Genomic DNA, 19,627 nt, shown 5'->3' on the forward strand with positions numbered 1-19,627 from the left:
TTTGGGCCACCTGCAGTAATAAAATTGAAGTGGCCCAAATCTGAAAACAACACCGTGTGTTTCCAAGTGAGTATAAAAAGCCAGAGCATGGGATATATTTAAGCTAAAAACCAAAACCAACCCATGTGTGTTAACACAAGCCTTGGAGGATTATGTGAATACAAGTCCAGGTGACCAGAGAGGTAGTGCTGCTTAACTAATCCTTGCTGTAACCTGCCCAGACTTTGCTTGGGCCTGGGAGCCTGGGGCAGGCACTGGGCAGGCAGGAGCCCTGCCAAAGGCTCCTCCTGGCCTTGTCTCCCTGCCCTCCTGGGGGCTTTCCAGCTTGCTCTTTGTTTCACTTTCTCTTTCTGCTCAGCAGGGCTGTGCTGGAAGGGTTGCAACATGCTCTATCAATTATTTACACTACTTGCATGGAAATCATAACAAAATATATATTCTTTTTAATATTAGGATCATTTTTTTTTAAAATACTACCGAAGCCGTGCTGTTGCTGCATTAAACTTGTTGGTGATACTCTTTTAAACGCCCTTTCTAAATGCTTTTTGAGAGGAGAATTGCATTAACCTCTTAGCTGCAACTTCCCTGTTTACATACAGCAAAAGGCACTGCAAGCCAGAATGTGCCTGGTCAGGAGCAGAAGGGTGACCCCTGCAGGTCCCACCACCCTGATCCCCTGGCACCTGCAGCCCCCAGGTTGACTTGATTTCCCTGGAGGGGAAGAGGAGGTGGGGAAGAGCAGCCTGGGGTCTTTGGTCATGGTATGAATGCTTCCCAAACAGGTGCTTCTTTCTTTGCCCTTGGTTTTATCTGTTTTAGAGTAAGTAATAATAGCGAGCTCCCAAACAGCCCAAAATTTAGACAGTCTTTGGAAATCCAGATAAAAAATTCTGAGATGAGTTTGTGCATTTTGTCCTACCCATTACAGTAGAGGTTGGAGGATCTCAAGTCAGGATGGGGACTTGCCACTGTGCCCTGCTTGATCCCCACCTCTGGTTGCAGCCTCTGGGTTTGGCAGATCTACCACTTCCCTGGGAAGCCTGTCCCAATGCTTGACAAAATGCTAATAAATGTTTTGCTGCATTTTTTTTCTCTTTCCCCATTACTTTCAAGTTTCAGCTCACTACTAGCAGAAACTTGACGAATCTTCATGATAAGAAGATTCCTAAAATTTATAGGGCTTTGCTTGCGTTTGGTTTTGGTTTTGACTACTTCAGCAAGTCACCTGGAATTTTATAAAATTGTCATTCTACAACAGATTGAAAGAAATAGATTATATATTGTTACAAGGTCTGAGGGTCTGTCCCTTCCAGGGTTCTCACAGGCTTTAGTCTCTCTGCCAAGGCTTCTGGGTGCCGGATGAGTGGCCAGGAGCCTTAAACCTCAACCCACAGAATTAAAGGGGAATTTCTAGAAGAGAAGGTGCACAGGCAGAGGGGTGCAGGTCCTGCCCCCTGGCCCAGAACCCTGTTCCTCGCTCCTTCTGTGTCCCCCCAGGTGCTGCAAGTAATAGGAGCTGCACGAGGTGGTGACAAGTCCCCAGCATTCTGGGTATTTCATCCAAGGAAATCACCAGTGAGCCAGGAAATGTCAAGATTACATCACATGCATAATCTTTTAAAGCCCTGAAAAGGAGCTTGTTAAAATCTGTGTCTCTGCAGTGTGATCCTAGTTCCTTTTGGTTTTGCTTTGCTCTTCCACTTTACAACAACAGGCAGGCAAATCCTCCTCCCAGATATCATTTTATTTTCCCTCCTTTTGAATTACGGCACTTTTGTTTGCCATGGCCTTGTCACTCACTGGGGCTGGAGGAGCAAGTCCCTACTTTGCTGGGCCCCCAAAGGGAAGATGTTGGGATGCCCAGGGTCTTACAGCCCAGCTTGTCTGCCCTGGGAAAGAAGGGAGAAGGATGTGGGAGTGGAGCTGTTGTCCCTTTCCCCTTGTGTTTGCTCATATTCCGGGTGGGCGCCCTGGGCAGCCCAACAGCTCTGCAGGGAGGTGCCAAAACTTCATAGAGCAAAACTGCACCTCATTATTCCACTGATTCTGCAAAACTATTAAGGAGCATCCAGCAGAGTGTGTGACCCACACATGTTTCATTTCTTTTACAGTTTCTGTTTTGATATATGCTGGATGTGTTTTTATAAAACAAAGATTTATTGGAACCTGGAATTTTATGACTTTAAGGTTTGCTTGAGTCCAGATTGTGAGTTTCGCTTTTTGGAAGAGGAGGAGAAGGTTTAAAAGAGCCCATCTGCCTGTGGCACTTATGAAACCCTAGGCCAAAGATGACACCTTTTCCCTTAACTTCTACTATAATGTCAAACAAAAATTTACCGTCAAATATTATGCCTTCCATATGCAATGCCCTGCTGTAGATATAGATCACAGCAATCGTGTCAGGCTTCTCTTTTTCAAGTTTTTATCTGTACCATAAGGAAGTCAGGACTCGGTGTATGGTCCAAGGAGGAGCAGCAAGGCAGAAAAAACCCAAACCATGCATAATTAATGCTGATGTGCCTTCACTTGTGCTCTTGATTTTTCTTGTAAAAGCACAGTGATGCCCTTGCTGCCTGCAAGGCTGAGGAAAGCAGCGTATTTTTAAAACACAGTGCCAGTGTCAGACAGCTCCAAGTGCTCTGGTAGGAAACAAGCAGCATCTGAGGAAGCAGAGCCTGAGCCCAGCTCTCCGGTTACCACGACATAAGTAAACAAACAAGTTTATCACAAGTAATGAGGGCTTTGTGCCAGTTTCAGTTAAAATAATGAAATAAATAAAAAAGAAATCAACTCCAAACCAACAAATCATTACAGCATGAGGAAAGTCCTGAATGAAATTGATTGTTCGTGCCAACACCAGAAATATATCTTGTCATAAACTCGGGCCTCCACATCTGCTTCAGCACCAGCGGATTCTTTATAAACAGCCTCTTTAATTTTATCTAACAGCCTGTTAGCAGACATGCAGTCCAAAAATACATCTCCTTTTCTTCCTCGCACTATCCTGAGCTTGGCAGGGCACCAAACATGAGGTTCAGCTCGTAGTTCAAAAAAGCCCTTCTTTAAGCATTGACTGAGCTTGATTTAATAAAAACCCTGTCCAGCTTCCTCCGGGCAGCTCTAATGGGATGCAGAGCCCAGCGCTTCTCAGGGGCTGCTCCAGACCTGCTGTGTGCTGGCCAGTGAGATTTTTTTGTGGTGAAACTATTGCTCTGTGGTGGAGTTGGGGAACCGGCTGGTGTTCTCCAGAATGTCTCCCCTGAGGGGCGCGCAGCTTCACTTTCAGCTGTGCCACCCTCTGAAAATGGAAGTAAGCAGGCAGCACCATAAAAACAAAACAGAGCCACAGCATGGGATGTCCTGGTGCCCCTGGTAGCCCTGGGGATGCTCCAGTGCCTCTGGTACCCAGCCCCACTCCCACTGGCCCTGCCTTCCCCAGGCAAAGGAGAGAAAAGCATCAAAGCCCCTAAAGTGACTTCCAACCCCCAAGTTCTCCTTGGGGGAGATCTATCTGTCATGTCCCCAGAGTGGCACTGCCAAGTGCTTGTAGGTGCTCCTGAAGGAAAGACTGGGCATTCACTGAAATAGAGGGGGTGTTGCACTGGTGCTGATTCCCAGAGGGTAGCCCCGACACCAGAGGCAGGACAACTACCTTCACACTTCCTGCCACTGGTGCTCCCAAGCACAACACTGATTTTCTGGTTGCTGATTGCCTGGGAAAGCTGGAAGGGACATTGGCTGACTTTTAATGCCAGGACAAGAGTGGCTGACGTCACCTTAGAAGATGAAACACATTCCTGCTGTGAGGACTGCACCAAATTACAGGCCCAGATTTCCCGAGAAATTAGTGCGAGAGACACTGCACAACATCACATTCACTGCAATGCAGGAACTCATTAGCTGGATAGTTGAAAATGTTAATAATTATCACATTTGACAAACCAAGGTATGGATTTCAAGCCTCAAAGTTTGCTGTGCTAAAGAAATATTAATGGATTGGCATGTCATAATGTCCAGGGGAAAAGGATGTTTAGTAGTTTCTCCTCATGGCTCAGCTGTTTATTTAAATTACTTGGAAACTAAACCAGGAGCAAACATAATCACTGCTGTTGCGAGGTGTGGTTAACAATAGGTAGGTTTTATTTAGCATTACATCAAAGGATTAAATGGAGTTAAATAAAGTTAAATAAAGGGAAGTTTCTTGAGTGGCCAGTGAGCCAGATCTCAAGGCCAAGCATGGAGGAGAATCAACAGAAATCCTGCAGAGCCCATCCCATCACTTGGTCGTACTGACAGAGGCAAATGAGCAGCACAGGTGTCAATGAAAGGGAACTACTGCACTTGGCAAAGGATGCTGCTGGTCTGAAGTGATGGAGGGACTCCTTTGGCTGGTGTGGGGTTTTTCATCACCTCCTGGTAGAGATTTTCTGACTGGTCCTTGTGGTTGTGCCAGGGAGGCTTGAGAGCCTTGTCCTGCTCGGCTGCCAGTTCTCAGCAGCACTTGACCCAACAATAGGGAGGGAACAGGGATTTGCTGGGGGGCTTGTGGTCCCTCCAGTCAGGAGGACCAAAGTGCCAAATTTCACTTCACAAAGAGCACAAGCATTCATCCAATGGTACCTTACTGATCTGAACATGGCTGATGCCTTTCAGCTGAATTTCTGCTGAATATTTAAGAGAAACAAATCAAAGCTACATGGTAGAACAGGAGAAGTGGGTTTAGCTGCCCAGCTGTGAGATGCAGTGCCCTAATCCTTCCCTTTATGTGCTACAATGGGGTGTAATTCAATCCTAAATTACTGAAAATCTTGATGTTTTGTAAATCACGTATCAGAAGGTATTTTATTTATACAAGCATCTACTCATTAGCAGTATCAAAATGCTGGCAATACTGCACACTCTCTACAGGAGTTCCTGTCAGAACTACATTTCACATCTCACTAGCATGAGCTCAGCTAACACCAGCTGAGGGGTACACACAGGTTTTCCTGGCATCTCTTTTTTTTGTCCAGTCCTGTGATGGGTTAAGAGGCCTAGAGGGATATGGTGGGCAGAAGAGCAGGATGTGGGCAAGCACAGGCACCTCTGCTCAGGTGGTGGCTCTGCCATCTTTGGAGACATCCCAAACATGGCTCGATGCAGCTCTGGAAAACCCAATCCCTCTCCAAAGTCCTTTCAGCCTTGCTTGCTTCCCCTGGAGTTTGCATGCAGTGACAGTCTGACTCCAAGCATTCTGTGCAGGTTGCCCCTAAGAGCTCCTAAAACCTTTCTCCCAGTGAAGGCTGGAGGAGAAAGGTTTCATACTGATGCTGCAGTATGAAGGAGGGTAAGTAGGAGGCTTGAAAAGGTCACACCAAGGCTGCAATTTCCAAATGAGTGTGAAGGAACTGGATGCCTTAGCGCCCTCCAACTTAAACACTGAGTCTTGGCTGTTAATGGAGTGCACTGTAAAACTGCATTTTCTTTACCTATTCAAGGAGAATTGGAGGGACAGATCTCTTAATGTTAAGCAGGAGAAAACTTTTTGGCTGTGAAGGCTGTTCTTCCACACAGGAAGGTTGCTGGCAGAAAATGACAGCTTGTGGACAAACCGAGTCAGAGTGACTGCAACAGCAAAAATGTGGAGGAAGGGAAATGCAGCCTCAGAGGAAAATGAGACAGTAAATAGAGAAATAACTAGTCTGAGGCATCCATACGTTTCCTGGACTCACTTCTCTCCTTTTCCAGCATTTTGCTGAGCATCATAGCAATATTCAAGCCATTATTACATTAAGAAGTCTTTTGGCTTTTCTGCTTGCAAAAATACTCATCACTTGTAAATTGAAGGCATCGCTCTCTTATCTGGTCTGCAGCCAGAAGGTCTGGAAGCAATAGAAGAAGTGTGAACTTTCTCCTTCATCTCAGAGAACATTAACTTCAAAGCCAAGCCATAAACTTTCAGATGTAATGACTATTTGTCCAAAAGAGAACCACATCAGCTTGATCAATGAGTGAAAGGTATAAAACACAGAGGTTACATTTGCTAAACACTTGGGAAAAATGTGTGGTTATGCTTGTGTGTGTGTGGAAGGGGGAGTGATTACTTAGTTATTTGGGCAGGCAGGCCCAAGAGGCAGTGTCAGGATTGTTGTGGGTGGTTGTAGGCCCAGCACTGAGTGGTTTCTGTCTCAGAGGAGGCTGGGCTGCCATGTCAGAGTGTGCTTCAGCACGCCCATGGCTGCAGACCTTCATCACCGAGTGGGGACCCTGTGGCTGTGCTGGCAGCCACACTACTCTGATTTTCCAATAAACCATGGGAGAAAACATCTCTCCTTTCAGCTGCTCAGACAAAGCAAACAAAGCATTCAGGACCAGCAGCACTTCCTCCTGTCCTTGCTCCAGCTGTGCGAATGCTGACTGGAGAAAACCCCCTGTGGGTGCACTGCCTTGTCCCCTGAGCATTGCTGAGCTCCAGGACACAGGGTCCAGCAGTGCTAACACAGCCAGGCAGGTGCGCTCAGAGATTTCAAACACCTTTGGTAAGACTCCCCACATCCTTCTTCCTGTTTTTTAAACATGCTTTTCATTTTTCTGATGAAAGTTCCATGCAATTATAGAATAACAGTGTCTTTTTGTTTCCATGGCTTGCATATGAGTAATTTAGAGGGACAAAAGTTTATATAATGTGACTTTTTTGCCAAGGAAAAACTGTTGCCCTTCCTGATAGCTCCCCTTCTCCACTCACCCATTAGGGCTTCCAGGAGGAGTCTAGATCCCATCCTCTCGCTGGGCAGTGGGTGTGTGATCCTTGTGCATGACACACGGTGCTCAGAGAGGGCACTTTGTAGTGTTAATCAACTATCTGGTGAAAGTGTTTTTAGAAGGGGTAATTGGGAAGACTTGCTGCTGGGCACTGGCTTCTGCTTGCCAGGGCTCCAGAGCTGGGGAATGAGGCCCAGACCTGTGTGATTCCTGTCTGATGATGGAGAAGAGGAAGTGACAGAGTACGAAGAGAGATTTTGAAAGGTCTGTAACATCTTCTGCCAACATCTTTTTTGGATCAGCCCTGCGTGAACAAGTGAGATCCCGGAAGAGCCGTGTCATCCTTGAGGACAGCTGGGCTTGCTGGGGGGCAGCTCCATTTGGGATGGGAGGCAAAGGGTTGCTGCCACTGCAGGGGGGATAAAGAAATGTTGGTGGGGTTGCTGGCTCTGCAGGCTTTGACAACATCCTGGTTTCCCCCTGTGCCGTGCTTGTGTGTCCCCTAACTCCTCTGTGAGGTGCCAAAATGCCTTTATGGGGAACCAGGGAACAAACCTGAGCCCTTCTTGCTCACTACATGTTTTTTTTGTCCCCAAATCTCTGCTGGAGTGAATGGAGCTGGTGGGGTCTACTCAGGTTCCCTACCTCACAGGTGGTGTTGGGAGGAGACGGTGGCTCAGCTCTTTAACTTTCTACCTGCCCCTAGATGTGCCCTGGCCTCCAGAAGGTGAATTATCTTCTCCAGGCTGTCCCCTCTACCCTTCTGGATTCCGTACTGAGTTCCTCCCAGCATCCTGAGGAACAAGCCGTGGGGACGGACATGAAATGCTGGAGCTGGGGGTGTTGGTGGGGGTTGAGATGACATTCTGGAAATGCAAAGAACAACTGCATGCTGAATCCATCTGGTCACTCTTCTCCTCATGGCATATCATGCCCCACTTTGGTATCTCCACAGTGGAGATACCAGGGACAAGGGCAAGTAATAGTGGGCAGAGGTGGGGCAAGAGGAGCAACAGGAGGGCAGTAAAATCATTTATTTCAAGGGGCAGCTGGCTTTATCCAGGTAAAACCAGTGCAATGCTTCAAGGCTTCACATTCAGCAGATCCCCAAAGGTATTGGTGAAGCAGTGCTCAGCCTCCCCTGCAACACCTCTGCTTGAGGAGGCAGTTGGATGCTGGGCTCCTTTTCCACTGTGGAGCTGTACCTGTGCTTTATAGGTGTGTTGTGCATTTAGGTTCGGTCCCTTGCAAAGGGATCCACTGTAACAACCCCTTTTATGTGCCTGGAGTCCCATTTTCTACCTCAGGATCATGTCCTGTGCTTCAAAGCACGCGGGGAGCAGTGACCCGTTTTATTGCATGGTCATAAAGCAGTGGCCCTCCTCTGCTCCTGTATGAATAATAAATAGTAGTTATATTGTTATATTTTTACATGGAGGCCTGCCAGAGGCTCTTTTTGAATATGAGTCTCAAGATTTACTCTGAGAAAAAGGAAGCAGAAAACAAGAATCCTGACAGTTTTCTACCTGGCTGTGCAGCTGTGCTGAGAGAGGTGCCCTGCAGATCAAAGGGAACCCGCTCCCGTTCTCCCCAGGTGCTGTGATGCTTCCCCTATTAGAGCAGATATCGGTTATCAGGCAGCAGCGCTAAGAACAGCACAAATGTGCACTTTGCTCTCCAGAGGTTATGGCAGCCAGAAGGATGCCAGATTAGATTTAGGAAAGCACATATGGATGTATTGCCTTCTTCAGCCTTGCACTATTTCTTAAAATCCTCTGTTGCTCTGGAGGAAGACAGAAAGCACGGCTGTGGACAATCACAGCTGCAGAAGCATAATTGCAATTGCTGTCTCAGAGCTGCTTAGTGCTTCTGATAATCCTTGAGACCCACAGCGAGTCACTACAGGATGAAGGGAGAGCATTTTGGGGCAGGAATACAGCACAGGAACAGCTCTGCAGAAGAACTGAAAAAAAACCCCACCTCTAGTTTACACTTCACTGAGAGCAAAGATGCTCTGAGGCAGCACCAGCACAAGTTCAGACTTAAGCCCAGACTTCCTGCTCTGGGATTTCAGGTGTTTGGAAAGTGTCTCTGGCACCAAGTCCTATACCATGTCTTCCCCTGAGATGCCACCATAGCTCATCTCTCAACCCAGTCACTGGACATAACAACAGCTCCAGTCCACTGACAGCAAATCCCACCAGTTCACTTCATATGTTCACAGCGGTGTTTAGCTTCTGGGGAGGTAAACAGGGAGGTGACAGGAGTGAAGTCTCGTTTCAGTATTGGGATCAACCGTGCTTCAGCAAAACCTCCTTCTAAGCCCCATACACTGCATAGCAGATGGCACATCTGTTTCTATTTCCAGGGTGATCTCACTAATCACTTTTTAAGAATCCAGCATCCAGGGTTAATCAGCACAAGCTGAATTATAGTAAAGGTTCCTACAGCAGTGGAAAAATCCTGTGCAACTTCCTTTCCTCAAGTTATCGTCTTGGATAGTGGGGTTTATCCTCTGCCTGAATTCTCCCCAAATCCTCATGATCCGTGCATGATCTCTTTTCAAAGAGCTTCTGCCTTTTAGGGCCTTTGTCTGTTTGACAAGACAGATCTTCCAAAACCAAATAGTTGGTTTTCTGTTTGGCAGTCAAACTAAAGGCAAAAGAATCATGATACAGGTCAACCCCAGAACCCACATGGGAGTGGAAAGGGAGATTCCCACAGAAACTTTGCCCTCAGCCACAAGGCCTATGAAAAGAAGCTATCACCCACTACAATCCACTGCCTACAACACAGCCTCAGAGCACACAGGATGCAAGTTCAAACCCCTTCTGTTTCTCATATGGGAAATATGTTAAAAAGGCTTTCCTGGAAGCAGTATCACACTAAGTGTGCCAGGCAGCACCAGAGGCATGTTGAGGTGGAGCACAGAGGGGCAGGAGACTGGCTGTGCCTACACTGCTCAGCACAAAAGCCAGGGTAGAGTGGTACCTCTGGGCTCACAGGCACTGTGCCTAGAGCTTGCTTCCCAAGGAGAACATTTACCTTGGAAACAGCTGCTTGGAGTGATCCAAACCAGAGCCTCAGAGTTTGAGGAGAGCCCAGCAGACAATGAGCACAAATCCAGGGCTGGAGTCCACCTCTTCTTTGCTGGTGATGTAGCCATGCCTGTCAGGTGTGCCTACAATGTCAGAAACAGCTCCCCAGCTGACTGGGTCCTCATCCTTGATTGTTCCCATAGTGTCGGTCAGCACACACCTATGCTGTCCTCTGCATTGGGAAAAGCAGCTCCCTCTGGCTACCAAGCAGTGCTGCTCTAGGCACGGATACTCCTGGGATAACTTGCAAGAGCCACATCAACAAACTCTGTCTCATTTTCCTTGTGATGTTCCTCCAGCATGGTCTCACAATCCTTTTCATCCTCCAGCTCTCCTGAACGCTCTCATGCCTCAGTCCAGGCCATGCTACACATCCTATGGAATTCCAGCACTGGTCAGCTACAGCATCATCTTCCTGACCATTTTATGCTGGGATAAAAAACACCACCAAACTTACAAAAATACTGATGTGCTTTTAGGTCCATAGGCACAACACACATGACCAAGCTAAGCTGGAGTCAAGTGCCATGCTATGCTGTCAAATCTGGTCTTTTTTGTTGGCTGGCCCTGAGCTCTGAAACAACTGGTCTTGTCTACTACCTACCAGATCCCAGGCTTGCTCTTTGGGGATGGCAGTTTAGTCCTGCAGGTATTCCTGCTCTGTCTGGTCCAATAAACTGTAAATAATTATACCTCGAGCAAGTGCATAAGGAGAGCCCCATTGCAGGCTGTCCTGTGGTTTGGCCACACTCTGAAGATACAGCATATCAGGTAAATCCTTGCTCCAGCTGAGGTTTCCTTTTGAGATCAGCTTAAAAAAAAATTAAAATGTTAAAAAAAACCCCAAACCAACAAAGCAAGCCTTTTTATGTTTCTAATTTTTGGGGCTAATTCTGATGAACGATTGCACACCAATTGGCAGATAGCTTCAGTCAACCAGAAACTGTGCTTTTCAGTGAGTAAGCTGTACTTCAGTCATCATTAGCTCTACTGTACTCCCTTACCACTGCCACTGGAGAGGGAAGGGATACTGCAGATACTACTTCATGTATGATCACTGCTGCCCTGGCTCTAATATAGCCACCATGTGGTCTTTCACCATCTGCCTGCTCTTCTGCTTGCAGACATTAAGTACCTTCAGCAGTTACCATCTCTCACTCTGGGCTGCTTCCTCCTCAGTTGCACCTTTCCTACTGCTGTCAGAATGGCCATGGCAAGTCTGTCAAGACTCGCTCACTTAATTTCCTTATTGAGGATTTTTAGCTGCTATTATTGATGTTTCTATGTCCTCCTTTCAGGGCACAAATCTTTATGATCCCATCAGGTTATGCCATCTGCTCTCTGTTAGAATGTAAACACCTTTTTAGGGACAGGTACACACACAGCAATGGTAATGTTTGTTACCAGGACACAGCAGTGGGGCTCCACTGGTGGCATAGCTGAGAATGTTCACAAGTCACAGCATCACAGAATGGCTTGAGTTGGAAGGGACCTTAAAGATAATTTAGTTCCAACCTCCCATTGTGGGCATGGATGCCAGCCACTAGATCAGGCTGCTCATAGACCTGGGGTATTCTCTGAGGACAAACCACTTGGCCCTGATTTTTTGCCACCTCCATCACCATATGCACCAGCATCTCCCAGAGCCCACTGGAGCCATTACAGGCTGATGAAAGGGTGGCTGGAGCACTGGTAGGGCGAGCACAGCCAGTGGGGATAACAGCCATGTGTTTGTGGGCATGCTTCTTTTAAAGATGATTTATTTTAGCAGAACTTTCACAGTGTGCAGCTGGCAGTGGCAGCCAGCAGACATGGCAGTGTCCAGGCTCTGCTTAGAGACTAACAAAGAAACTCAGGGGCTGGCAACAGTCTCCTGGAACCCTTTAAGGTAACCCTTTGGTTAACCCTGCTTTGGCTGACCTTGCTCAAGTAGAGGACGTGGCCTAGGTGATCTCCAGAGGTGCCTTCCAACCTCAGTCTTTCAGTGAGACTTATTTAAACCTCTGGCATAAAGCACAGATTGGATATTCAGGTGTATATATTCAAGTATTCCATAAATGCTCAACTCGGTACAAGAAATTTGGCTTTCAAGTCCAACAGCACATTGAAGCTTTACTGGGCTGTAAGGCCAGAGTTTCATAAGAGTTTTAACAACCTAACAAACCAGAGAAGTACAAAACACACCATGCAAGTCAGATGTTTCTATGCAACAACCATATGATCCCAAGTTTCTCAAACAAAACCATTTGCTGTCAGGACAGAATGGAGCCAAATCAGTGTGATTCAAGTTTTTAGAGTCAATTTTGTAAAATGCCAGGAGTTACTTAGTGCCACCCAGTGTTGGCAGCTAAAAAAAGGAAGGTTAAATATGGTTACAACTGGGTGTAGCCCAGTGAAACCGGAAAAAAATCCAGCTCTTGCTTTCTGTATCAGGGGTAAGTAATGTCACAGAAGCTGGGTAGCACCAGCATTGAGGTGTAGGTGTCCCAGAGCTGAAATGAAATTTAGCCATCTTGTTAAAAAAACCCCAAACTTCTACCTTTTATATTCACTTTTCAAAGCAGGTAATCAGTTTGAGATGCAGATGGTCTCTGTTGTCACAAGACTCACTCTCCTAGTCTGACATCTGTCTAGTGAGAAAGTTGTGCTGACTTTTCTGGTCAGATGTTCAGGAATTTAGATGAGACACAACTATATAAACTGTGTCTCTTTCCTAGAATAAATAGAGTACAGTTAAATATGACTCTTTTCCCCTTTCCTGCCTTTGTCTCAGGTGCTGCACATGACTTGCCTTTTCCTTGAAGCCTTTAAAATTACACAGGGTCTCATGTATATAAGGCATAGAAATACTCTCCCAGTTATGAACTTTGGATTGAATTGCAATGCTGAATCCAATTGAATTTGGATTGCAATGCTGAAGAATTGCACGTCTGCTTTCGCCCTTCAAAGGACTGTAGAAATCACAGAATGGTTTGGTTTGGGAGAGGCCTTAAAGATCATCCAGTTCCAACTCTCCTGCCATGAGCAGGGACACCTTCGACTAGACCAGACTGCTCACAGCCCCAGTCAACCTGGCCTGGAACACTTCCCTATAAAGTTAGTTGAGTGTCATGGTCCCATTTAACAGATGTGGAAAGTGAGATGCCAACAAGCATTCTCATCGCAGCCCCATCGCCAAGATGGGATAGAGGAGATCTGGAGCCAGGAACCCAAGTGGGAAAGAAAGGAAGGGGAAATCAAGGCCTGAAGATGCCTCAAAACCACCAGTTGTTGGCAGGGTGAGGGCATCCCAGGGTTGTGGGGAAGAGAGGTGCCACTCCTCATCTGTAGTGGCAGAGAAACCTTCCTTCTACCATTTTGGGCTCCTTCACTCTGCCCTGAAGTACTCTCACTGCCCAGAGGGGGAAAAAAGACAACAGAGGTTTGAGTGGTTCTCTGCTGGTTCTTTATTTCATCCCTAGAAGATGAGGGCCAAAGAGAGACTGACACAGGAGTTTATCTCAGATTAATACAACAAAAAAGCAAGAGTGAAGTGAAGGGTGGCTGCCCTCTGAAACAACCTCACTTCCATGAGCTGCCACACTGGTGATCCATGCTTCTGGGTATAAGGACAGGCATTTTTACCTTTTTCTCCTTACTCATGGAGCCATCTATCTCCCAGTCACAGAGCCTATCCCTGGGATTTGTGCTTGGTGACAAGTCTCCTTTTTCACTTACCTTTCACTGTTTACTATGCTGGGAAACAGGCCAGGCCGTATGGCCACAGGTCACGAGTCAAAAACTCCTCATTTGGGGCAAAACACATTTGGGGTGGGTTTTTTCTTTTCTCACCAGTCCTGCGAGGTTCCTGGAGGACCTGGGAGCTGGGCTAGCTCTGCTGGCTTCTGTTGGAAGACCTCCACAATCACTAATTGCATCTGCATTTCTCACTAGGGCCCTACATGTCCTAAGTGCTCTCCATGCTCTCCACAGCTATGAGAACCTCAGTCTCTCTCCCACAGAGCTCACAGTTTAAAGCACAGGTTGGGAAATCACTAATTCCTGTGATGGCTGCTCAGCCTTTGCCTCAGGAATTCATCAAAAAGAGCATTTTCTCTAAGAGTACCACAGGACACATTGTGAACAGAAAAAGTTGGTAGAGGAAGGAGAGCGGACAAATACAGCATTCTTGGAAAAAAAACCAACAAAAACAACAGTATCTGTGTGTATCCCTTCAGTTAGGAAGGTTTACAAAGTAGCTTCACAATGAGAAACAGTGCCTGCTCCGGAGGTTTTACAGTCCCAGCAATCAGAAGCAAATAGCAGGAAGGGGAAAGGCAGAAGCAGGAGACCTATGAGTCCCTGCCTTACACGGAGCAACTGTGCTCAGTTTGCAGGTCCAAGGCATTTTTAAGCCTATAAATAAACCGGGGACGTTAATGATGCCATTAATCTCCGCTGGCCGGCGTCCCAGCTATTTTCAGTGGCGAGGTTACCTTGCCTCTCCCAGCAGAAGTAGGTCTCGAGGGGAGGGTCGGGCGAGCAGCGCGGATGGATGCCGTGTGCCCGGGGCCGGGGCCACCGCCCTGGGCGGGAGGACACCGCCGCCGGCCTTGGCAGCCCACCAGGAGGAGGTGTCCCGAGCGCCAGCCCTCCTGGCTCCCAGCCTGCGGGGAAACACACGAAATCAGACGTCAGATAATAAACAGCGGCAAAAAGCAGAGTGCTGCCGGCTGCGGAGGGAGGCAGGTTGCTGCTGCCTGCAGCCCCTACGGCAGAGATGCCTTCTTCATCTCCTACAAGGAGATACTCCCGATGGAGACCTTCTGCTCCTCTGGAGCTGCTGGGAGCCTGCTCCCCCACCTCCGTCTTTCCAATGACAGAAAGTGGCAGAACTCGGAGCTACGGAATAGAGGGGGAGGCAGGGGCCCCGGGGAGGGGCAGGCCAGGGCATCCCAGCGTGCTGGTCCAGGGCAGGGAAGGGCTGGGTGCAGGTCCCTGCGAGGAACAAGGTCTGCCCTGAGACAGCTTCTTGCCTCTCACACCACTAGCCAGTGCTTCCCCCGCAGGCAGAAGGGGAGAAGAGCTCCCTTTCTTTTCCACTCAGGAGGAGAAGGAATGTCATGCACTTGGATGGTAAAGGCTGTTTTTTATCCTTCCTCCTGTAAGGAGAGAAGCCCCAGGACAGCATCTGCTTGGGAAAAGAGCAGCCCAGCATTTGCCCTCAGTGCTCACATGGCACCTAGAGCTGGTTTGCCAGTGGGCAGTGTAGCCCTGAGGTTCATCTTACAAAAGCACCTCTTACAGATGCTTGCCTCATCTTACAAAGTATACCATGCTTTTGTTTATTTTACTATTTCTGTTACAATATGCCAGGAAAAAATTTATTCCTGACGGTAAATGAGGTTCACACTCACTGGAAATAGGCACCTTTGAAAACCACATCTACACATTGCTTTCCTTCCACCTGCCCCCTCAGGTATCCGAGATGGTCAGATACCACCACATAGGGTTAGAGAAATTAATGTTCCTGTACCACCAGAAAATAACACTGGCCAACTTTTTCTTTTCTATTCTGCAATGAGCTCAAGTTGTTGAGACATTCACCAAATAATATTACAAAAGAATTGTTCACATGGTGGTCCCAGGTGACATTTGGCTACTGTAGATATTAGGACTTATTCTTCCAAAGCATTCAGTGGCACAGGACTTTCCCCACAATCTTCTCAGAAAATACACACCGTTTTCTGTTCTTTGTGTTGCTTAGTATTGTTTCCTGAATTCTTAATAGCTATAGTGGTCTGACTGCCAGTTGCTCATAATGTACCATCTAGAAAGAATTAAGAAAAATTTGGATGCTTTTCTTATCTTCTTACAATGATATTTTGGGGCCAGAGGCAGCAATTTCTCTGTGAAAGATCCACTTGACATGGCTTGCAGCTCACAAACAATACAACCTGTTTACTCTCAGGAACAGCTGAGAAATGCATTTCATTTACTTGAGTTTTGCTATTGTGTCTCGACTACGTCCAATGGACAATCTGAAAGCACTACTTATGCTACAGCTTCCCTGCTGCAGTTGCTGTCTGGCCTCTTTTAGGGATCATGCAGGATATGACCATTTGAAGGTCTCTGGAAGCCTGGGCTGTTTGTGCACAGAAAAATTTGGTTCTGCCTACAGCCACTTTGACAACCAGAGACACACCTGGATCCTTCCCTGTTCACTGACTCTGTGAAGCATGGCTATGGCAATCTGAGCGACAGATGACCCCAGTGACAATTGACAGGAAGTTTCTTTCCTGCTTTAATGAGTCTATGCAGTGTTAAGCCATTTTTTGCAAAGCTGTCACAAAGGCTCCCAACTGATCCCTACTATCTGTAACTGGTACTCTGAGGAGCCCATCAGCCCCATCACTCTCTTGAGATGCTGCTCTCCCACACCTGCTGATGAAGGACAGCAGGGAGCAGGCGCTGCAGTGATTCTTTGGCTCCACAGAGTGTCTGCTGGTCACATGCCCAGCAGCTTTGGCAGATTTGGTGCAGCTGTTATTAACTCCTAATCTCTACTTGTGGACTTTTCTGGATAGTTGCTAGGATGAGAATTTTCTTTATCAATGGAATTTCATCAGTTGGGTTTGCTTGCCATACACTAGCTTGTCAAATTCAGAGATACAGCCATCTAAATCATACTGGTATAAACTGCAACATCACTCTCAGGAGGAAAGTGGGGGGGAAAATATCCCCTCAGAGGTATTCTGTGTCTGGAGAAACTGCATATCCAAAAAGAACCAGCTTGCAGCTACAGTTTTGCACAAGACACAGGGAGATACTCCAGATAGTCTTAACATTCACCTTGACAAAGTAATCAGCTTGTCAAGCAAAGGAAGTTATTGTGGCCAGAGTGGTAATGGAAGATAACTAATACTATCAATCTGCAGCATCAGTCAAATAGGGATTTAAAATATTACAGGAGAGGAGGTCTGAAGTGTTAGAGAAGAAAACATATACACAGGAGTGAAGACAGCAGCATGTGACAGCCAAAAATGGAAAATAAATGCTAGAAATGTTTCATATTGACCCAAATAAAAACCTCAAATGAAGTGGTTTAGGCTTGTTTCATATGGTTAAGATATAGGCTAGTCTGGTCTCAGGCTAGTAATTTGCTCTCCATAGAATGACATAAAAGGCATCTGTTTATCTTGGCCATGAAAATGTCATTGTCAGATGTCAGCTGAGCTCTCTATGGACAGGTCACCTATCTCCTCCCAGTTTCAGAGGAGACCCATAAATCACTGTCCCCCAAACATGATACATCTGTGCATCCTGAGTAGTTATACCTTCTCCTCCCTGAAGTGCTTGAGTTGTCTCAGAAGGCAAAGACCTTCCCTATTCCTGGAAAATTCTGCTAGAGAAAAATGTCACTGCTAGTAGTAGTGATAATCCCTGCAGCCCCCTGAGCCCTCAGAGGGTTACATTCAAAGTGACTTTCATGGCAATTCCAGGTACAAGAATTCCTTCTTGCTGACCCTGCTACTCACCCACCCCAGAGCATGGCTCCTGCTGGGACAGCTCTTCCTGGCACCAGGAGGGAAGTGCCAAGGTCCAGTGCCCCAGGATGAACCAGTCAGAAATAAAATCCAGTGAAAAACTGCTGCTGCTTAGAAATAATCACCAAAGAAAAGACCCAACTCAGAGATTTCCCTGCTTGGCATGCCAGTGATGAGGTAATGCACTGAAACTCAGAGGTAGGAGGCAGCAGCTAGTGCAGGAGTGGGCACTGCTGCCAAAGATTTGCTTCAAACTAAAGCCAGTGTTTCCACATTTCCACAAAGATGGAGAGAAGGGTGACAGTGTCTCAGACGGGCAATAGCTGGAGTGAGGTGGAGCTTAGCCGTACACCAAGGCTTGAGTGAACCATACATGCAACCTCTGACTGACTACACTGGTGTTTCCAGGGAGGCCTGAGGCCTCACATCAATCTGCAGATTTAGGAGAGCAAGAAAAGTAGTGATTTATCAGATCAGTCACAGAAATGTGAAAATCTGTCTTGGTAATGTTAACAATTAACTCTTATTTTTGCCTGAGGAAAAGGGTCCTGGAGCCTTTCCTCTGGGTTGCTCAGGTATGTGGCAGTGGAAGCTATTGTTGCCTTTTGTAGGACCAGAACAATGCTGTGCTGACAGGCAAGAAAATAATGTGGCTCCCCCAGACCTAAGTGAGTGCTGAGCAGGACACAGGAACACTGGAAATGCCCCCAGCTACACAAACATGATATTCCATTGCACCGCTGAAGCAGCAGAGCCTCCTCCTGCTGCTGCTCTGAGCGGTCTGTGATCACTGGTTTGAGTTTCTCAGAGTCCTGGAGGATACGTTAGATGGTTGTGAGATTCAGTCTCTAATTAGGTCCCTGTAGTGGTGAGATTGCTTCCTTTATAATCACTCAGTGGGAACTGGTACTTTATCCTCTGTACTCAAATTTTTATGTCTTTCACCCTCATTTTCCCTCCAATGCCCAGAGTCTCCAGTCCACTGGATGACAGCTGCAAAAGCCTCTGACATTCACTTTAAGGACGATTCTTTTCAGCTGCTTCACATTTCCTTTTGACAAGCTCTTCCAGTGATATTTACTGCAACTAATGAATTAACTCACAGCTGGACCACTTGCTAGCCTTTTCAGTCCAGAGCTGTTTTAAATCTTGATTAGCTGTTATGATTTGTAAATCTCATACAACTGCTAAGACCAAGATTTCCTGTCTCACACTGTGATCAGGAGACTGTTCCCAGTCATGCAGAGCAGTAGTACACAGGCATTAGGCATTCAGGGGTACTCTACCTCTGCAGCAGGTTGCAAAACAGTGTATGATCCACAGGAAGTAGTTCAATTTACAAGGAAAGTTATTTGGATAACTTTGTTTGGATATTTTGGATAATGTAGTGTATTGGTTTTGCATGGCCCGCTTTTTGGTAGCAGGGGGGCCACAGAGGTGGCTTGTCTGAGAAGCTGCTGAAAGCTTCCACCATGTCTGGCAGACATGCTGCTGGCCAAAGCTGGGCTGACTAGAAAGGTTGGTAATGCCTTCATGATAACAGATTTAAGAAGAAAATCAAAACAAAGTTACGTGCTTGTGCAGTGTTAATTCCAGCCAGAGAAGAGGAGGTGAGAACGTGTGAGGGAAATAACATGGAGACACCAGGGTCAGTGCAGAAGGAGGGGAAGGAGGTGCCCCAGGCGCTGGAGCTGAGATTCCTTTGAGGCTGTGGTGAAGACATGGTGAGGCAGCTGTCCCTCTGCAGCCCATGGGGATCCATGGGGGATGCAGAAATTCATCCACAGCCCATGCTGGAGCAGGTGGATGGCTGGAGGAGGCTGTGATCCAGTGGGAGACCCAGTGGAGGCAGGGGGCCCTGCTTCCAGGCTGGAGCTGCCCATCCTTAGAGGACTGCACCCTGTGGAAGGGTGACCCACGCTGCAGCAGTTTTGGGAGAACTCTGTGCCCATGGGAGGCACTCACATTGCAGCAGTTTTGGGAGAACTGGTGAGATTGGAAACACACTGGAGAAGTTCATGGAGAACTGTCTTCCATGGGAGGGACCCCCACGGCGCAGCAGGGGAAGGACTCCTCTCCCTGAGCATTAGAAGAAAATCTCAGTGACAAACTGACCAAACCCCCATGCCCTGTCTCCCTGTGCTGCCAGTGGGAAGGAGGGAGGGGGTTGGGGGAAGAACAGGTGTTTTAAGGGCTTATTTTACATCTCATTATCCTCCTCTGACTTAGTTAGTAATAAATTCACTTTGTACTTCCAAGCTG

General features: G+C 47.1%; 1 protein-coding gene across 1 annotated transcript in view; it reads right to left on the bottom strand.

Moving 5' to 3' along the window:
- LOC147654215 (uncharacterized) overlaps positions 1–19,627 on the bottom strand; it is a 75,295-nt gene that overhangs the window by 4,061 nt on the left and 51,607 nt on the right. The window contains exon 3 of the mRNA XM_086881664.1: positions 14,315–14,485. Within this exon, the coding sequence (XP_086737790.1) occupies positions 14,315–14,485 (171 nt within the window). The remainder of the gene's footprint in view (positions 1–14,314; positions 14,486–19,627) is intronic.

The sequence above is a fragment of the Cyanistes caeruleus genome, chromosome 3 (assembly GCF_971803275.1).
Source record: "Cyanistes caeruleus chromosome 3, bCyaCae1.hap1.1, whole genome shotgun sequence".
Classification (NCBI taxonomy): domain Eukaryota; kingdom Metazoa; phylum Chordata; class Aves; order Passeriformes; family Paridae; genus Cyanistes; species Cyanistes caeruleus.